Raw genomic sequence first — 15,935 nt, forward strand, 5'->3', positions numbered from 1 at the left:
GCCCAGGCCGACCCAGATCCGAAGAGGAGCGAGAGAGACCATGCCCAAAGAGAGGATTCTAAAATCTTACCAGGTTTCTCTCCACAGCGAGAGGTTTTATTATTTAGCATTATTATTCTTTTCCCGTGTGTCTGTTAAATAAATAGGTTTTTTTCCTTTCACTTTCCTCTGGGGAAAATTTTTTTTCCCCTGAAACTTGGTGGGGGAGAGATGGCTGTAACCTGCCTTCTATCAGAGGACATTAAATTTGGATGTTGCTCCAAATTTGTCTCAAACTGGGACACTGGGTACACTCACAGCAGAACCCCTCTGTGGGGGACACCTGGAGCATTGGTGCCACCAGCTCTGAGTGTGACAGCCTGGTACCCAGACAGCAGGCACAGGATGCTGCAAGAGCTTAAGGCTGTGGCTTGGGCCTGCCATGTGTGTGCTGGGGCTTGCACAGAAATTCCTCTTGAAATCCACACCAAGAAAAGTGAAACACCTTCCAAGACGTTTGCATGGAGCTGCAGTAACAGGGTATTCTCACAGAATCATGGAATCACCAAAGGGTTTGGACTGGAAGGGACCTTAAAGCCCATCTCTTCCACCTGTGGCAGGGACACCTTCCTCTAGACCAGATTGCTCCAAGCCCCATCCAGTGGCTTCACCTGGAACCTTTTTCCCAGGTGTTTCCAGGGCTTTCCCTGCCCCTGTGCCAGGCTGTGCCCCCAGCACAGTACATTTCTCCTCCTCTCACACAGCTCTGCTCCCCCCTTGCCCCACCAGCTGTGGGACTTTCTTCATAAATGCCCATGGACACAAAACTATTCACAAGCACATAATTACCAAGCTGGGTATTTTCTCCTCTTAATTAGCAATGCCATGGTGCTTTAATTGCTCGATTAAAGTCACCCACAAGGAAGGTTTAAGGTACATTAAATCTGCTGATTGGTTCATCAGCATGAATCCCACCAACTGGAAAAAATTAACTGGCTTCCAGACTCTTGCTTGCTAACCAGACTCTCCAGATCCATTTCCACCAGCTGTGTCCCACAGGAGGCACGAGAGAGCCCAGCAGTCCTTCCTCTATTCCCACATCTCCTTCACTTTGGGGGCTGGAAGGGAAGGGTTCCAGCAGGGGCAGTGTCCCTCTCTTCTCTTGTCCAGAGGAAAAAGGCCATCTTTTAGCTGAAGCAGAGCTGGGTAAAGTCTAACCCAGGGCCAGATCCTCATTCGGCCACACACAGCAAACCTGAGTTTGGTGGCTGTTCTCACTCAGGCTACAAACACTCATCTCGTGTGCACATGGGCTGCTGGAGCAGGAATTAGGAATTGCTCAGTTCCTGCTCTCTCATCACTGTTTTCCATCTAAAGGGAACAGCCAAGCTGAAGGTCCCAAGAACAGCAGAGGGACAGCAGCCAGAGCAATCAGAACACCCAGAGGATAAGATGCCTGTTCCCAAACTTCAGACAGAAATGTCTGAACAGCTCCTGAAAGCCATGGATATTCAACAAAGAAGCTCTTTGGGAGTGGCATTTCTGCCAAAGGCTCATCCACCCACTCTGACAACAGGGAAGAGGGCCCATCCTCTTTTCCACTTGTTTATTAAAGAAAACCCTTCCTGGGAGATTCTCTGCTCCTGGGGGTCCCCGTGGCTAGATGCTGGATGGGTTTGTGTCAGCTCCCAGAGAGCAGCACCATGATCCACAGCCATGGAACTGCTGCTGATGCTCCAAACCAACTCCCTCTGCATGTACAACCTGTGAGCAGCTGAACAGATTTTAGCCCAACTTGAAGTTTTGCTCAGTGATAGCTGGTGAGAGATGCAGCCCAAGAAATAATTCAGACCTGACTCAAAAGGGGGACCCTGATGCAAGGACTGTGAATTTACATGGTCCAAGGACCCAGGTCTATCCACCAAGGACCACCACCACAACCTGGTGGCTCAGGAGCCTGGCAGCCCTCCCCAAAGAGGGGCTGACTGGGGCTGGTAGGAGGGATGTGGTTGAAGAGCCACTGTCCTCACCTGCCTGAGCCTACATGTCCTCCTCTCCATCCATCCATCCATCCACCCACAGGACAGGGTACTCATGTCCCAGCTCTCAGCCTTCCCTGCCCACAGAAGCACAACCAGGCTCCCCTTTCCCATCCCTCTAATTTCACTGACCTTATTGAAATGGGTCTCTATTTGTCCTGCACAGCAGCTGCATATCAATAAGGTGAATTATGCTGATTGTCTCCTTATCTGATAAATTGCTGGGACAGATCCTTTTCCCTCCTGCTCTTGCTTATTCTGCTGTTTAGGCAGAGCAGTTGCTATTTGCTGTGTGTAAGAGATGTTAATGTGTCATGCGTGGACTGATGCATTTCAAGGAGGAAAGAGCAGCATGTCCGAGGCTGTGGGTGAGGGGGTGAGGGAAGAAAAGTCCTTCAGAACCTTGAAAACAGAGGGAGAAGCAAGTGGGCTGTGCTGTCCCAGGAGGGGTTTCCTCCTTGGGGTGGCTGTGGCACAAGATGCTGTGGGACTAAATGCTGGGAATGTTAGGAGCTGGCAGACCCCAGGATGCCATCAACAGATGTGGGAATTCCTGCTCAAATCCCATTTCTGCCCAGTTAGGAACTGTAGCACACGTGCCCAGTCCCAGCTGGAGAAGGGGGTTCTCTGGGGAGGAACCTGGTAGAGGCATTAGGCATGGATACAGGGACAAATGTCTGGTGTGTGGGGGCTGTGACACATCTGATGCCAAGCCAGCTGGCATCTCAGATGGCCCTGATCCCAGCACCCCTGGGCTGAGATCTGGCCCCCTCAATCCCATGGAAACTGCCCCTCACATCCTTATGGCAAACAGCAGGACATCAAAGCAAGGTGAAACGTGTGGATCCTGCTGGGATGAGTGCAGGAGTAGGAGATCCCAGCCACCACCCTCCTGCCCCAAAAAAGGGCAGCAAAGGATCCAACATGATGGATGACAGCAAAGCCCCATCCCTGCAAGTGTCCAAGGCCAGGTTGGACAAGGCTTGGAGCAACCTGGTCAAGTGGAACCCCATGGCAGAGGGTGGAATGGGATGAACTTTAAGATCCCTTTCAACCCAAACCAGTCTGGGATTCTACAACTCTGTAATGGGGATGAGAGGCAAAGAAGTTCCCGATGTTCCTACACGTCTTTCACCACATCCCACCTCACCCCTTTCTTCCCAGGTCTGTGGCACTACTTTCCTTCTCCTCTGAAGGGCTGGGAACACCTCTGGCCATGGTCTGGTTTCCTGAGCTGTCTTCCATCACTCTGGCAGGCCCTTAGAAAAATGAATGTTAAAGAGGAGGGGGAGAAACCTCCACTGTTCAAATACCTTTAGCTTTGACAAATAAGGCGTCCGGCTGTGAAAGGCAGAAGGAAATTAATTTGGAATCATATTTTAAACACTGCCATAGAGGCAAAGTATCTTCTCTCTAATTTCTCCTCCTCCACACCTCCCCTCCCCAAGCAAAAAATGAATTTCCCTGGTATTTATAGAACGATTATTAGGGCCACAAGGAGTGATTTATATCATCTCATCCCTGTGACCGAGAATGAAAAATTGCTGGGGCGACAGCCACTGGAATCCTGCTTTTGTCCGCCTGACAATTAAAACGGCTAATTTCCAGCTCCAACAGATCCGTCGGGGTTATAAATCATCCCTGAAAGGCACTTTTCAGCCTGAAAAATGAACTCTGCCCCAATCAGGCACAAGATCAGAGATTAGCATCTGTTTGCCTTCATGTGTAAATGTATGTCCTGCTGTCCCACCAAAGGAGATGCAGGCAAGGAGGTGCTGCCCCTGTTCACTCGATGCTGGGTCAGCAACCTGTGCTGGAGCCAGAAAAATGGGACAGGGAAGGAAGGAGGGTGAGACAACACTGAAGTCAGAGAAAGTCCAGTGACGTTTCTGTCCTGATTCTGATGCCACAAGGCTTGGAGAGCTTCACCAGAGAGCACTGCTGGGTCTGAGTCCATCTGCAGGGCCACCTGGGGACATATGTTGGACCACGCTTCCTCCTGTGCCATGCCTGTGATTGGAGCAATCCCACCAGAAATGGGCAGGAGGGCAGAGAAGGGGCCCACAGAGCAAAACTCCCACAGTTTTGCTGCAAGGAGAGAGCAAACCTGTCCAAGGAATCACATGAAAATGAGGCAGGCAGAGCCCAGCACCAATGCCACAGCCTCGCTCAGCCTTCTGCCTTTGGGGTGGGGATGTCCTGGGGCAGAGTGTGCAGTAGAGGACTGCTGGAGGGGAATACAAGGAAGGGCTGTTTGGTCCATCTGAGCCACCTTGCAGCTCCTTGCAGTGGTGGGACTGGCACAGCCAGCCAGGAGGCCCGTGCCAGTGCCCCCTCCTGCAGTAGCACATGCCTGGCCCCACATACATCTTGCACCCACTCTTTAACATGCTGGAAGACCTTTTCTGAGTTATTAGATCTATCCCAGGATGACTTTCACATCAACTGTCACAGACAGGAGGAGTTTCAGATAAAAGCATTTATTCTGCCCATCCTTCCCACTCTGTAGCTGGAGACCTGCAGGAGCCCCTGGATCCGTTCCAGTCCAGTGTTGGACGTCCTAACCTTGAGTCAAGTCTCCCTAAGACAAATGCTCCACTTGACGTTTCCTCACTTGACGAAACTCAAACAAAGGCCCTGCACTCGTATTTGTGCTGCTCCCCCTCACCATGTCCCATGAAGAAACAGAGAGCAAACAAATCTGTGTGGAGGGCTCTCCCGGGGAGCCCGTGCTCTGTACACACACATCCCTGTGCCTGCTGCTGGTCACCCCACTTCCTTATCACAGTTTGTTCAGTTGGCAGCTCGAAGCTGCCCAGCAGCACTGAGGGCCCCTGGGAAGGCTCCCCACACCCGCGGACGAGGGGCTCTGCAGCAGCCCCGGGAGGTGAGGCATGGACGCAATGACCTTGTTCCATGAAAGCTCAGTGTTTTCCTTTTTGCTTTCCTCTCTTTTAAGCCCCTGCCAGCGGTGGGTGTTTCGGAGATGCCAAGTAGTGCCTTGCTGGAGCACACCAGAGATCTCAGCACCAGGCAGAGCTGCTGGGGGCACTGAGCTGGGATCTCTGGGCCAGTGATCCATGGTAGGGAAAGATGGAGCCAGAGCAGCCCCTGTCCTGATGCCACCCAGTCCCCATCCCAAAGCCATGCCCTGTGCACCAGGACCTGTCAGAGCCACAGGAACCCCCAGGGAGTTTGGCAGTGGTACCAGCCACACATTTTGGAAGCATGAAGCCATCTAGCAAAGGCATGGACAGCCTCCACAGAGACTGGCTGTCCCAGCTTCTGTGAGCAGGCTTCTGTCCTCAGCCCTTCCACAAAGAGGCAAGAGCCCCTTGCAGCCACCCCTCCCCCTTGCAGGCACTGCAGGCAAGAAGTAGGGACTCACCCATGCAGGAATCCCGCTGCTCTTCATAGCCAGCACTGCACACGCACTTCCCGATGGGCACCAACCACTCTCCCTCGGCACTGCAGTACATTTTGGGGGTGTCCCTCTCCTCCGAATGGCCCACACACTCTCCCCGCACTTCCACCAAGGAGGACGAGTCTGCCCCAGTCACAGCCTCAGAGAAGGATGCCAAGTTCCTCACTGTAGCTGGGCACTTCTTGTAGTACACCCGCACCGAGACGATGGCAATGCAGGCACCTATGTCCTGGAAGGCCAGGTAGAACCCCCTCTTGCTCAGCGGTCCCACACCCCGCACCTCTGTGTTCAGCTTCAGGCGCCGCACACCCAGGTCCACGTTGGTGAAGCTCTCATCTGCTGCAATCGTGTCAATCTTCAGGAACTGGCTCTCCCGGGTGCTGGTGCCCAGATCCCGGTCAGACTCCATGTAGTAGAGGTTGAAGGTCTCCTTGCAGGTGCCCAGCACACCTGGCATGCTGTTACAGTCCCTCAGTGTGAATTTGATCTCTGCATAGACCCGCCGCGCTCCATCCCGCTGGACCCAGTTGGTCCGGAGCCAGTTGTTCTGGTTGGGGGTCATGACGTTACAGACCTGGTAGGTGTGGATGGGGCTGAAAAACTCATCCATTTCATTGATCGAATCCCACTGCAGGACAGAGAAAACAGGTCACTGCAGATGTCCCCAACCCCCGGGGGAGCAGGAAGCCTGCAGGAGTGTGTGCCATCTCCCACCCCGCTGCTCCTGTGTCTGGATGGGAGGTCACTGGTGCCACAGGGCAAAGGGAAATGAGGAGCAGTCGCTAACCAAACCAATTTGGGCAGTGACACCCGGTTGCAGCACTGTGGGAGATGCAGCCCTGCTTGCAGACAGGAACACTTGATGATGTCCTGGCAGAAGCTGAGGGCAGTGTGTGTTTGGGAGGGCTCCAAACCCTCCAGGTCATGTCTGTGAGTCCCTTTTCTTGGTGCTCAGCCTGTCATTTGCAGCAGCAGCAGGAACCACCTGCGTGGTGCTCACCTAGGTCTCCTCTGGCTCATGCACTGTCCACGCACAAACTAAACTGGGCACTTTCCATCTGGAGGAGTTTCAGGGTGGATACCAGAGGGTGAAGGGGAAGCATGTACTGAGCACAGGACTGTCAGCAAGAAATGTGGGCCCATGGGGGCTTAGAGGTCCCTTCTTCCCCCCATCATCACAGCAAGGTGATGCCAGTGTGGCTCCTTGGAGTGAGCCCACAGTGCCCAACCCAGCTGAGAGGCTGGATCACGGATGGTTCTGGGAACCTGGATGCTCATAGCTTGACAGCTCAGGGGTGAAAATTCCATATACCAGTGGCTGCAGAGTGAGCCTGAGGAGGATATGCTGGCAAAAGTAGGTGTCAGCAAGCAGGATTGCAATGGAGGGTGGTCTGGGTGAGGGACAGGGACATGGGTGTCACACAATGGAGGGATGCTAAGTGGGTTTAAGTGATAAGAAGTGAGAAGTAGTGATATTTTGGATATGAGTTCCATAGGTGAGGGACATGTAGAACTCAGCTGTTTGGGGCTACATGACACTTCTGGGGGCTCAGTCTTGCCTCACGTCTCCCTCTCTAACCAAATGCCTCACCAGGACTCACAGACTTTCGCTGCGCTGGGGGCTTTCCACCACCTCTTCAGCTCAGATTTCTGCTCAAACCAGATACTCTGATCACACCCCCATGGACGGGTCTGGGACCCCTGAATTTTTATGAGAGAAGGGGAGGAAGAAGAGGAGCAGAGGAGAACTTCAAACGATCTGGTTTTTCCCTAAACTTAGAAACAGGCTTTGAAGTTCCACCCCCATGCCCAAGTCCAGCTGTAAGGGACAGCCCCAGATGCAGTGCTGCAGAAGCTGGGGAAGGTACTGGCACTCCTGCTCCTCTGCCTTACAAATCATCACCACCGTCGTCACCCCAGCCTCAGCATTCCCCTCCTGCACCTTCCTGGGGTCCTGGCTCTGCCTGGAAGCTGGCAGGGAGCAGCCCCCACCTTGGAACCTGTGTGTACCCAGCTGTCTGTGGGGGTTGGGGGAGCCAAGCAGATCCCCAGCCATGCTGCAAAGAGCAGGAAAACAAATCTTTCAGGCAGCATTATAATTACATTAAAATAAACCTCTAGGCTTGCTCTGACAGGGCAAAAATGTTGTTTTCTTATGCGAGTGGTGACTTGGTTTCATTAGACACAAAACCAACAGCAGTCCCAAGAGAAGGATGCTCAGCTCAAAGGGGGTGAGCCTGCAGCCCTCACCCCAGTGACATGGGAGCTGGCAAGGATGCAGATCCCTGGGATCCCTGGGACAGGCACCCGCCAGCCTCGCTGTGTGGCTGCCAGCAGTGCAGGGACAGGGCACAGCTAGGAGAGGGCAGCACACCTCCAGAGCATGAGAGATACAGGAAGGAGGTATCAGTGATACCTGTAAGACAGCCCACTCCCTTCTCCCCTCTCCGATGGGAATGTCCTTCCTCGTTTGACCTCCCCAACCCGCTGCCCCTGGGGAGGTGGTGTGGTGCCTTCTGCTCATGTGAGGGTGATCAGAGCAGTCACTGCACTCGTACATCTTCAGTTTCCCCCAGAATCTCGTTTTCTCCTGCATTTAGGAGAAAACTCTGCTTCTCTGTCCTATGCAGCTTAAAGCAACCTGGAAAAGGCAGCAGCTGCAGGTGCAAACTACAATGGAAGCTCATTTTAAGGGGAATATGCTAGCAAAGGGGGTCAAAGTCAAGCCACTCTCTGGAAAGAAAAATGCTTGTGATGCATTTTAAAAAATTATCTTCTGAATTCCAGAAATGTCCAGGTTTGTCCTGGGATCACTGGGAACATGCCCTGCACTCCAGTGCTCAGGTGGACAACATGGAAAGGGGCCAGGCTACGGGTGTGCTTGGCTGGAGGGATGAGGGCAGCACCCCTCAGCTTCCCAAGCCCAGGGACGAGCCTGTCGAAGGTGCTGTGACACGCAGGACACTGTCCTGCCGCTGGGTCGGGGGCACAGGGGTGCTGGGCAGTGTGCGCAGCACCAGGCACAGCCCAGCCCCTGCCGGCGCTGCGGAGCAGAGAGCTCCCCGCTCCCGCACCCACTTGTGCTCACGCTGCTGCGGCGCTTCCGAGGGGTGGAAGTCGCTGTCGAAATTAATCGAGCACAAATTAACACAACATCTGTTTCCTGTCTTTTCCCTGCCGAGTTTCCCGGGGGAAGTGAAGCAGAGCTGTGCACAGGAGGAGACGAACGGGGTGAGGGCAGAGCAGTGGGGGTGAGCAGGAGTGTCCCCCACGATGCACAGCCAGCTTCCCTCGGCATTGCCTGTGGGGTCAGGGCCCTCCACGAGGGTCTGGCAAGGGAAAGATGAGGTTACTGTGCGCACCAAGATGCTTTGGCTCCAGCTCATCTGGTTGGTTTTGGTCTCCAGACATTCACTTCTCTCCCAAATTTGGCAGAGGAGATGGAGCTCACTACTGCTGTGTCCCCAAACGCTTGTGGCACTGCCAGAGCTGGAAGCATCCTCCCCGTTGACAGAGCAGGAGATAATGCCCACCTCCAAGCACCAGCAACAGTCGGTATCAGCCACACCTCCACCCCTCCCGGGGTGAATTTGAAGAGTTTGCATTTGCACCATCACTCTTTCAAACTTGGTGCTTTTTTGCGCAGCAGCTGCACTGTCAGTTCTGTTCCAGGGTCCCTTGGGATCCCAGTCTGAGACCAGCCCAAAACACCACACTTGGCCTGCACAGAAAGTGCTCTAAGAATGGGGCAGGCAGGCTACCTGAGCTCATGGCTCAGATGCCACAGATTCATCTTCCCAGCGTGTCACAAGGCAACCAAAGTCCCATAGGCTCTGCCAGGTCCCGGGACTTGCAGGGCATTTGGGATCACAGAATCTGAGAATGGTTTGGGTTGGAAGGGACCATCTTGTTCCACCCCCTGCCATGGGCAGAGACACCTTCCACCATCCCAGGGTGCTCCAAGCCCCGTCCAACCTGGCCTTGGACACTGCCAGGGATGGAGCAGCCACAGCTTCTCTGGGCAACCTGTGCCAGGGTGTCACCACTCTCATAGAGAAGAATTTTTTCCCAATATCCAATCTGAATATACCCTCCTTCAGCTTAAAGCCATTCCCCCTTATTCTATCACTGCTTAACCTTGCAAAAAGTTCCTCTCCAATCTTCCTGTAGGCCCTTCTAGGTACCAGAAGGGGGATGGATGGAAGGACCTGCTTCAGGAATCCCCATGACTGGAGGGGTTTTCTGTTTCACCTTAGTTCCAGGTTCTGTGGGCAGGAGGGGACCTCTGTGACACTGGGTACCACTGGTTCAAGAGCGCAGGCACCGTGCACACCCCAGGCACTGCTGGCTCTCAGTTCATGGGTTGAAGTGGTTTTATGAACCAAAGCTCAGCTCAGCCCCACCAGCGTGATAAGATCCCCCAGCGAGACAGAAATGAGGACATCATAATTAACGTGGTGAGCGCACACGCTGGGGGATGATGTGATTGCATCTGCATTCAGGAGTTTGCCTAATAGTTTAAATTAAAGTCAACACCAGTTATAAAAAATTTTCCAGATTATGAAAGGCAAGAGATGCAAACACCAGATATCTGGGCAGCTAAGTAAGGTCTTATAAGTCTCCCAGGGCCTGTGTGGAACAGCAGAGGAGAAGGAGGAGGAGCTGAGGAGAGACTGTGTCCCCCTGGAACAGCAGATCAGCCTCCCACCACCCTTGCAGTGCAAAGGAACGAATGTCCCCAGCCCTGAGACAGCTTCCAGGAGGGATGCCAGGTCTGCCTGGCATAGCAAAGCTTTTGTGGCCACAGATATCCAGCACTTTCCTGCCCAGCATGCCATGGCACCTCCTCGCACCATTGTCACTGGGAGAGGAAAAAAAAGAGAAGGCTGTTATTGCAGCTATAAATCATTAGATGGGAGGCCTTAATGGAGATAATCCCCATGAAATCAGTCACTGCTGTGGCTAAGGAGGGATTTGTCAGGCAGTTAACTACCCTGAGCTTCACTGCAGGTGATTAACTCCTGGTAGTGACCAGCATCTGGGGAATTAGCAATAACCCAGCATTTACTGAACAAGCACCGGGAGATGAGCTTTTATCTCAATTACCAGTCTAAATCTTTATTTTCCAATGTTCCATTCCTACACCTTTTTTTTCCCAAAGAAAATTAATTTCACCGCAGCTCGAGCTGTAACTTTCTGGTATTCCTGAATCCAGGTAGAGGCTCCAGCTTGGAAGAGAAACCCAAGAAATACAACACGGACATCAAAGTGAGGGAGAGCAGAGACATGGCCTAGGCACATGGGAGAGCCCCAATATCTCTTGGTGCTCTGAGAAGAAGAGATGAACCTGAAGCGGGGTGGAATATCAAGGACACAGCACAGCTCAGACTGTGGATGGGGTTTTACAGGGTGGGCTTGGGGCAAAGGGAGACCCTGCTCCATGACAGATGGGCCTTATCCAAGCCATGAACTCATTGTTGGCTGAAGGACCAGACCCAGGTAAAAAAAGTCCCCTGGTGCATAGGCATGGCTCTGGAAATAGCTCAGTCCCAGGGCTGGAATCCCCGTTCTTGGTGCACAGATACTGCTGGGAGACCATCCTGTGGGCACGTCTGTGCTTTCAGCTGGGGGTTCCAGCAGATCTGGTGCCTTTCTGACAGCATTCTCTCTGGGTGCTGTAGGATGAAGGAGGAGCACCCTTGGCCAATTGTGCCCAGGGGCCTCAGGATACATCCCTTTTTGAGGAGCCAAGGGGCAGGGATGGGGAGCTGCAAACCTCTCTGAAGGTATCTCCTGGTGTGCCCACCAGCAAAGCCAACATGGAGCATGCCAGGTGGGATTGTTGGGGATTGTACAGGGCCAGGAGCTGGACTCAATAACCCTTGTGGGTCCTTCCAGCTCAGGATATTCCATGACTCTGTGATAGCTGCTGGGGCAGCTGCCTGGGTGGCAAGGCCCAGCAGCTCTCTGGGCTGACCCCAGCCCCTGCAGCACGGGGGAAGCTGTGGGGCCGCCACAGGAGGTGCTGGTGGGGGCGGATGGGGAGGTCGTGAGCAGCATGGGGGGCCTTTCTCCAGCACTCAAGGTGCTCCCATTCTAATTAGCTTTTGCAAGGCATCATTCAAGCTCCTTAGATACCCTGTGCCTGAACAAAATCATTTCCTGTTTGACTTTGTAAATCAAAGTAGACGATACAATAATTATTAATAATATGTTGACTTATCTCATCAGTGTTTTAATTAGTCAGTAGAAAGGCAATTTGCAAAGGGGCCGATCAGGCTCCCTCTGATCCAGCAGCTCTCGTGCCAAGCAAGCAGAGGGGAGAGAAGGGCACTGGGGCACTGGGGCTTTTTGCTGGGGAGAACTGGGATACAGGAGGCATGGCAAGGGAAGGGGTTGACCACACTGATAAGAACTTAATTTTCAATGCAAAGGGAATTGTTCTGGGAAAGGAGTGAGCTGCAAAGCTCCTGGGAGCCCTTTGAAGTTATAATTGAGAGGAACCTCAGCCTGCGGGACAGGGATGCTCCCGGTGACCCTTCCACTTCCTGCACGTGTCTCTGGGGTGGAGGTGAGGGGGGGATGCAATTAAACCCCTGAGCAGCAATTACAGCCAATTACCCCTCAGTTAATTGTCTGGCAAGAGAAAATGTCAAAACAGGCCAGGCATGGCTCCCTGATGGCCTGACACTCCCCAGTGCTCAGGGCACTGCTGACCCTCACCGTGCCCACTGCTCCCAGCTCCGGCTCCTCTGCTCTTGCTGGCCATGGCAAAGCCAGAGAGGGATGCAACCTTCCAGTGAGGCAAGTTCACTTTGCCCACAGGTGTGATGAAAACATCAGGACTTTGCAAGTGGCACCCATCCAGTTTTGCAGTGCTGATGCTTTGGACTGTTGCCCTGGCTGTGCAGGCAGCTCTGGGATCTCCCAGTCAGAGGAAGAAGCCTCTGAGGCTGCTGCCTTTCCTCTGGATCCCCAGGTGTGACAGGACCTGCAGGTGCTAGAACAGCAAGCCATAGGGCACTAGACAGTGATCTAGCAGACACATGTCCCCTCTTGAAGCTCCTCAGGCTGGGGGCCAAGGCTCTGTGCTGCTTAGAGACATTAAAAGACCCAGGCAGAACTACCCACCTCCTACTGTCACCCATGTGGTGGCCCTGGGGGGAATGGAGATGTGGGTAAAGCAAAACAAACATGACTTCAGCCAGCAGTGCTGAACCTTGGCAGGAGGATGCTCTGTCTGCCCAGGGATGGAGCGGATACACTGTGGGGAAATCCTGCACCCTCCAGCACCAAGTGCACGCTCCAACTGTGGTCCAGGCAGGACAGCTGGCAGGCAGTAGGGATGGGGGAGCACTGCCACCAATCTTTCAGGCAGAGTATCTAAATTAAGAAAATGGCAGCAAAAATAAAGGACCTCAATGAAAATTCAATACAGTGCCTCTATACAACCCCAGCCCAGGCCTTCCAAAGCCACAGCACAGGGCAGTGGGCAGGGACAGCCCCAGGGACACCCAAAGCACTGGGCACGGATGGTGACCAGCAAATGGAGTCCCTTTCTAAGAGCAGGGATCACACCGGATCTCCCCCACCTGAGCCTGAACTGCGCTGTAGGGGCTGCTCAGGAGGCATCTGTCTGCTCAGAGCCCAACCATTGGCACTGAGAGTGAGTATTCTACCCCAGCTTCCCTGAGACACCAGCACCCTAATCCACCTCCTGGTGGATCCAGCAAGCAGATCCAAGGGCAAATTTACTACTCAGAAAGGACACTGAGCTGAAGGACCAGCAGAGTGGCAAAGGAATGAGATGCTCTTTCCGGATGATATAATGCAATGGCCCCAGAGGAAGAACTATGGCCCAGACAAGCATTTAGAGGAGCCATTAAAACATCCAGCTGGAAAAAGATATGCAAAGTTGAGGGTGTTCAAGGCAGTTTCCACACAGGTGAGTGGTCATCCTGTCGGTAACAGGGCCACAATTTGGGCAAAAGCACAGGGTAAGTGCACAGAGGAGTTACCCCACGACTGAGGTCCTGTAGGACTCAGCACCATAGCCAAGAGGTGGCTCTGGCATTGGGTGTTACACAGCACCTTATGTTGTGAGCCTTTTTGGTCTTCTTTTACTTTTTTGGCATCCAGTATTATAATTTCTTTTTATTCTTTATTATATTTATTATTTACTCTTTATTTAATTTACTTATAATTTTATTTAATTTATTATGTATTATTTAATTTATTATACATATTATTTATTTTATTATTTATTTTTAATAAACATCACTAATAACATGGAGAATTCAGATGTATTAGTGTTCAAGAGCTGCTGGTGAAGGACTGCTGGGCATCTGCTGTAGAGAGCTCTGAGAGCTGGCCCCAGCCCCCGCGGTCACCTGACAGTCACACCTGACAGTCCAAATAGCTGGGGGCTCTGGATTCATCCCTGGATTTGTGAATGTCCAGTACCGGGTGCTGCACCTTAGCTGGCCATGGAAGTCCCTGATGTGGTGAGAATGAGGCTCCTGTAGGCTCAATCCTTTGTCTGCTTTGGGAGTGCAAGGCCCTGCCCAGCACAGCCGGCTCAGGTGGATTCATCGTCACCCAAGTCACCTCAGTGATGAGGTGATCCCGCCTGCGTTCCTGACAGGGAGCAAGGGCCTGGGCATGCGGTCATCCAGAAGGAGAGTCTTGGGCAGTCTGTGGATGGTCTGACTATGGGGAGGAATTGCCTAGGGAGGGATGAAGGACAGAACACTGGATGTGGACAATGGAAAACAGCCCTGACTCCCAGAAAATCCCAGAAACATTCTCCCTTGCAGGAGAGCAGAGGAAGCCCTGGTCCCTGATTCCCTGAATGTGTGTCAGACCCCTCCAGGATGCCAGGATTTGGCAGCAGGGCTGGGATGAGATGACAGCTAAGTAGTGACAGGACAGTAGTGACAGCCAAGGGCAGCCATGAGGAGGACAACATCTGCCTCAGCCAGGCAGAGGCAGAAGAAGGTCGTCTGGCTGGAGACCAGAGCCAGGCAAACCCTCAATGGGTTTTTAACAGGGGCCCCTTAACAGTATCGCCACAGGACCTGGAGGATTTACCAGCACCAGCAATTTTGCAGCCAAGGATGTTTCTTCCTCAAGGCTGGGCTGCTCTGAGATCTGAATGAATTGACAGGTCTGAAGGCCCGTATTTATGCAGGAGATCACATCACATTAGTTCCGCGGTCCCCTCTGACCTTGTACCTCTCAGTCTCTTGCATTCCCAGGATACTCATCATTGCAACAACTAACTGCTAAAATTAGAGCTGAGTTAACGATTTAATATATTTACATATATGATAAAGTCTGATAGAAATCTGATCATTGGTATTATTATGAATTCACCGTTCTGATCACTCCTGCTCAAGCAGCGTGGGGATTGAAAGTCTCAAGCAACAGATCAATGAAAATTATTAGAGGCCTGGGAAGATTTCTGTGGGAGGTGGAATTGAAAAGATTAGGACCGTTTAGTTCAGAGAGAGGATGAAAAAGAATGGACATGAAAAATCAACACAGCAGCAACAGCCAGGTAGTCACCCTAATTTTGCACATTCTGTGCCTGCAGAAAGCCCCACTGTGCGTTGCAGTTGGTCCTGTGGGTATTTATGGGATTGTTTCTGTTCGCTAAATGAACGAGCAAAATCCTTCCAGCCAGGTCACCCTGAATCTGAAGCTCACTATTTCCAAAAAGCTACTGTGTGGGGAAAACCTGGCATGGAAATGCAACTGAAGGGAGCGTGTGGAGAGGATCCAGCCGGTGGAGATGGCCGGCTCACGTGGGGGTCACCACCCCACCCTCCCTCCTGGACATGCTGCAGGGCTGTGAGTTTGCATCCCCTTTCCCTCCCCTCCACAGGGGAGGCTCCCCTGCCACTCTTGCCCAGTTCCCACAGAAACTCCTCGGATTACAGGTTGTTGGGAGCTCCATTTGGGGCTGTTCCCCCTGATGCTCACCTGGTGCAGTGAGGAATGAGACGCTTCTTAGCACGTCCCAGCTCTTGAGTCCCCTCACAGTCCCAGACCTGGTGAAAACCTGGTCCCTAGCAGGGGATGTGGAGGGTTAAATGGCATTTCCAAAACAGCTGCATCCCTCTGCCAGTCTGTCAGGCTGGCATTTTCCCAACAGACACGGTCTGTTTGTCTCATCAGCACTGACTTGGGGCTGAGATGTCCACTCCCTATCCATCCCCTGATCCCTGCCACAGCAACCCATGGTGACCCATCCCACTGGGGTCCCTCAGTGCCAACAGTCACTTCATACTCACCCCATGCGAGGGATAAGTCATCCAGCCCCAATCTCCTGGGATTGTTGACGTGTCTAGCAAGTTCACTGGAAAACACAGGAGCAAAAGCTGTGTTAGAAAGCTTTGTCCCCATCCCCAAGGGGTGAGGAACAGAGCCACCATGAAGAAGCCCTCCTCACGTGCCACTTCCCTGAAAATGCCTCGCCCCCCCCCCCATCA

The 15,935-nt window shown here is 52.8% G+C and overlaps 1 protein-coding gene across 1 annotated transcript in view; it reads right to left on the reverse strand.

The window, feature by feature from the left end:
* The window catches only part of EPHA8 (EPH receptor A8), a 50,855-nt gene that overhangs the window by 22,786 nt on the left and 12,134 nt on the right, over positions 1 to 15,935 (reverse strand). The window contains exons 2-3 of the mRNA XM_069034887.1: positions 15,738 to 15,802; positions 5,407 to 6,070 (exon numbers count right to left, since the gene is read on the reverse strand). Of these exons, the coding sequence (XP_068890988.1) occupies positions 5,407 to 6,070; positions 15,738 to 15,802 (729 nt within the window). The remainder of the gene's footprint in view (positions 1 to 5,406; positions 6,071 to 15,737; positions 15,803 to 15,935) is intronic.

The sequence above is a fragment of the Aphelocoma coerulescens genome, chromosome 21, assembly GCF_041296385.1.
Source record: "Aphelocoma coerulescens isolate FSJ_1873_10779 chromosome 21, UR_Acoe_1.0, whole genome shotgun sequence".
NCBI lineage: Eukaryota > Metazoa > Chordata > Aves > Passeriformes > Corvidae > Aphelocoma > Aphelocoma coerulescens.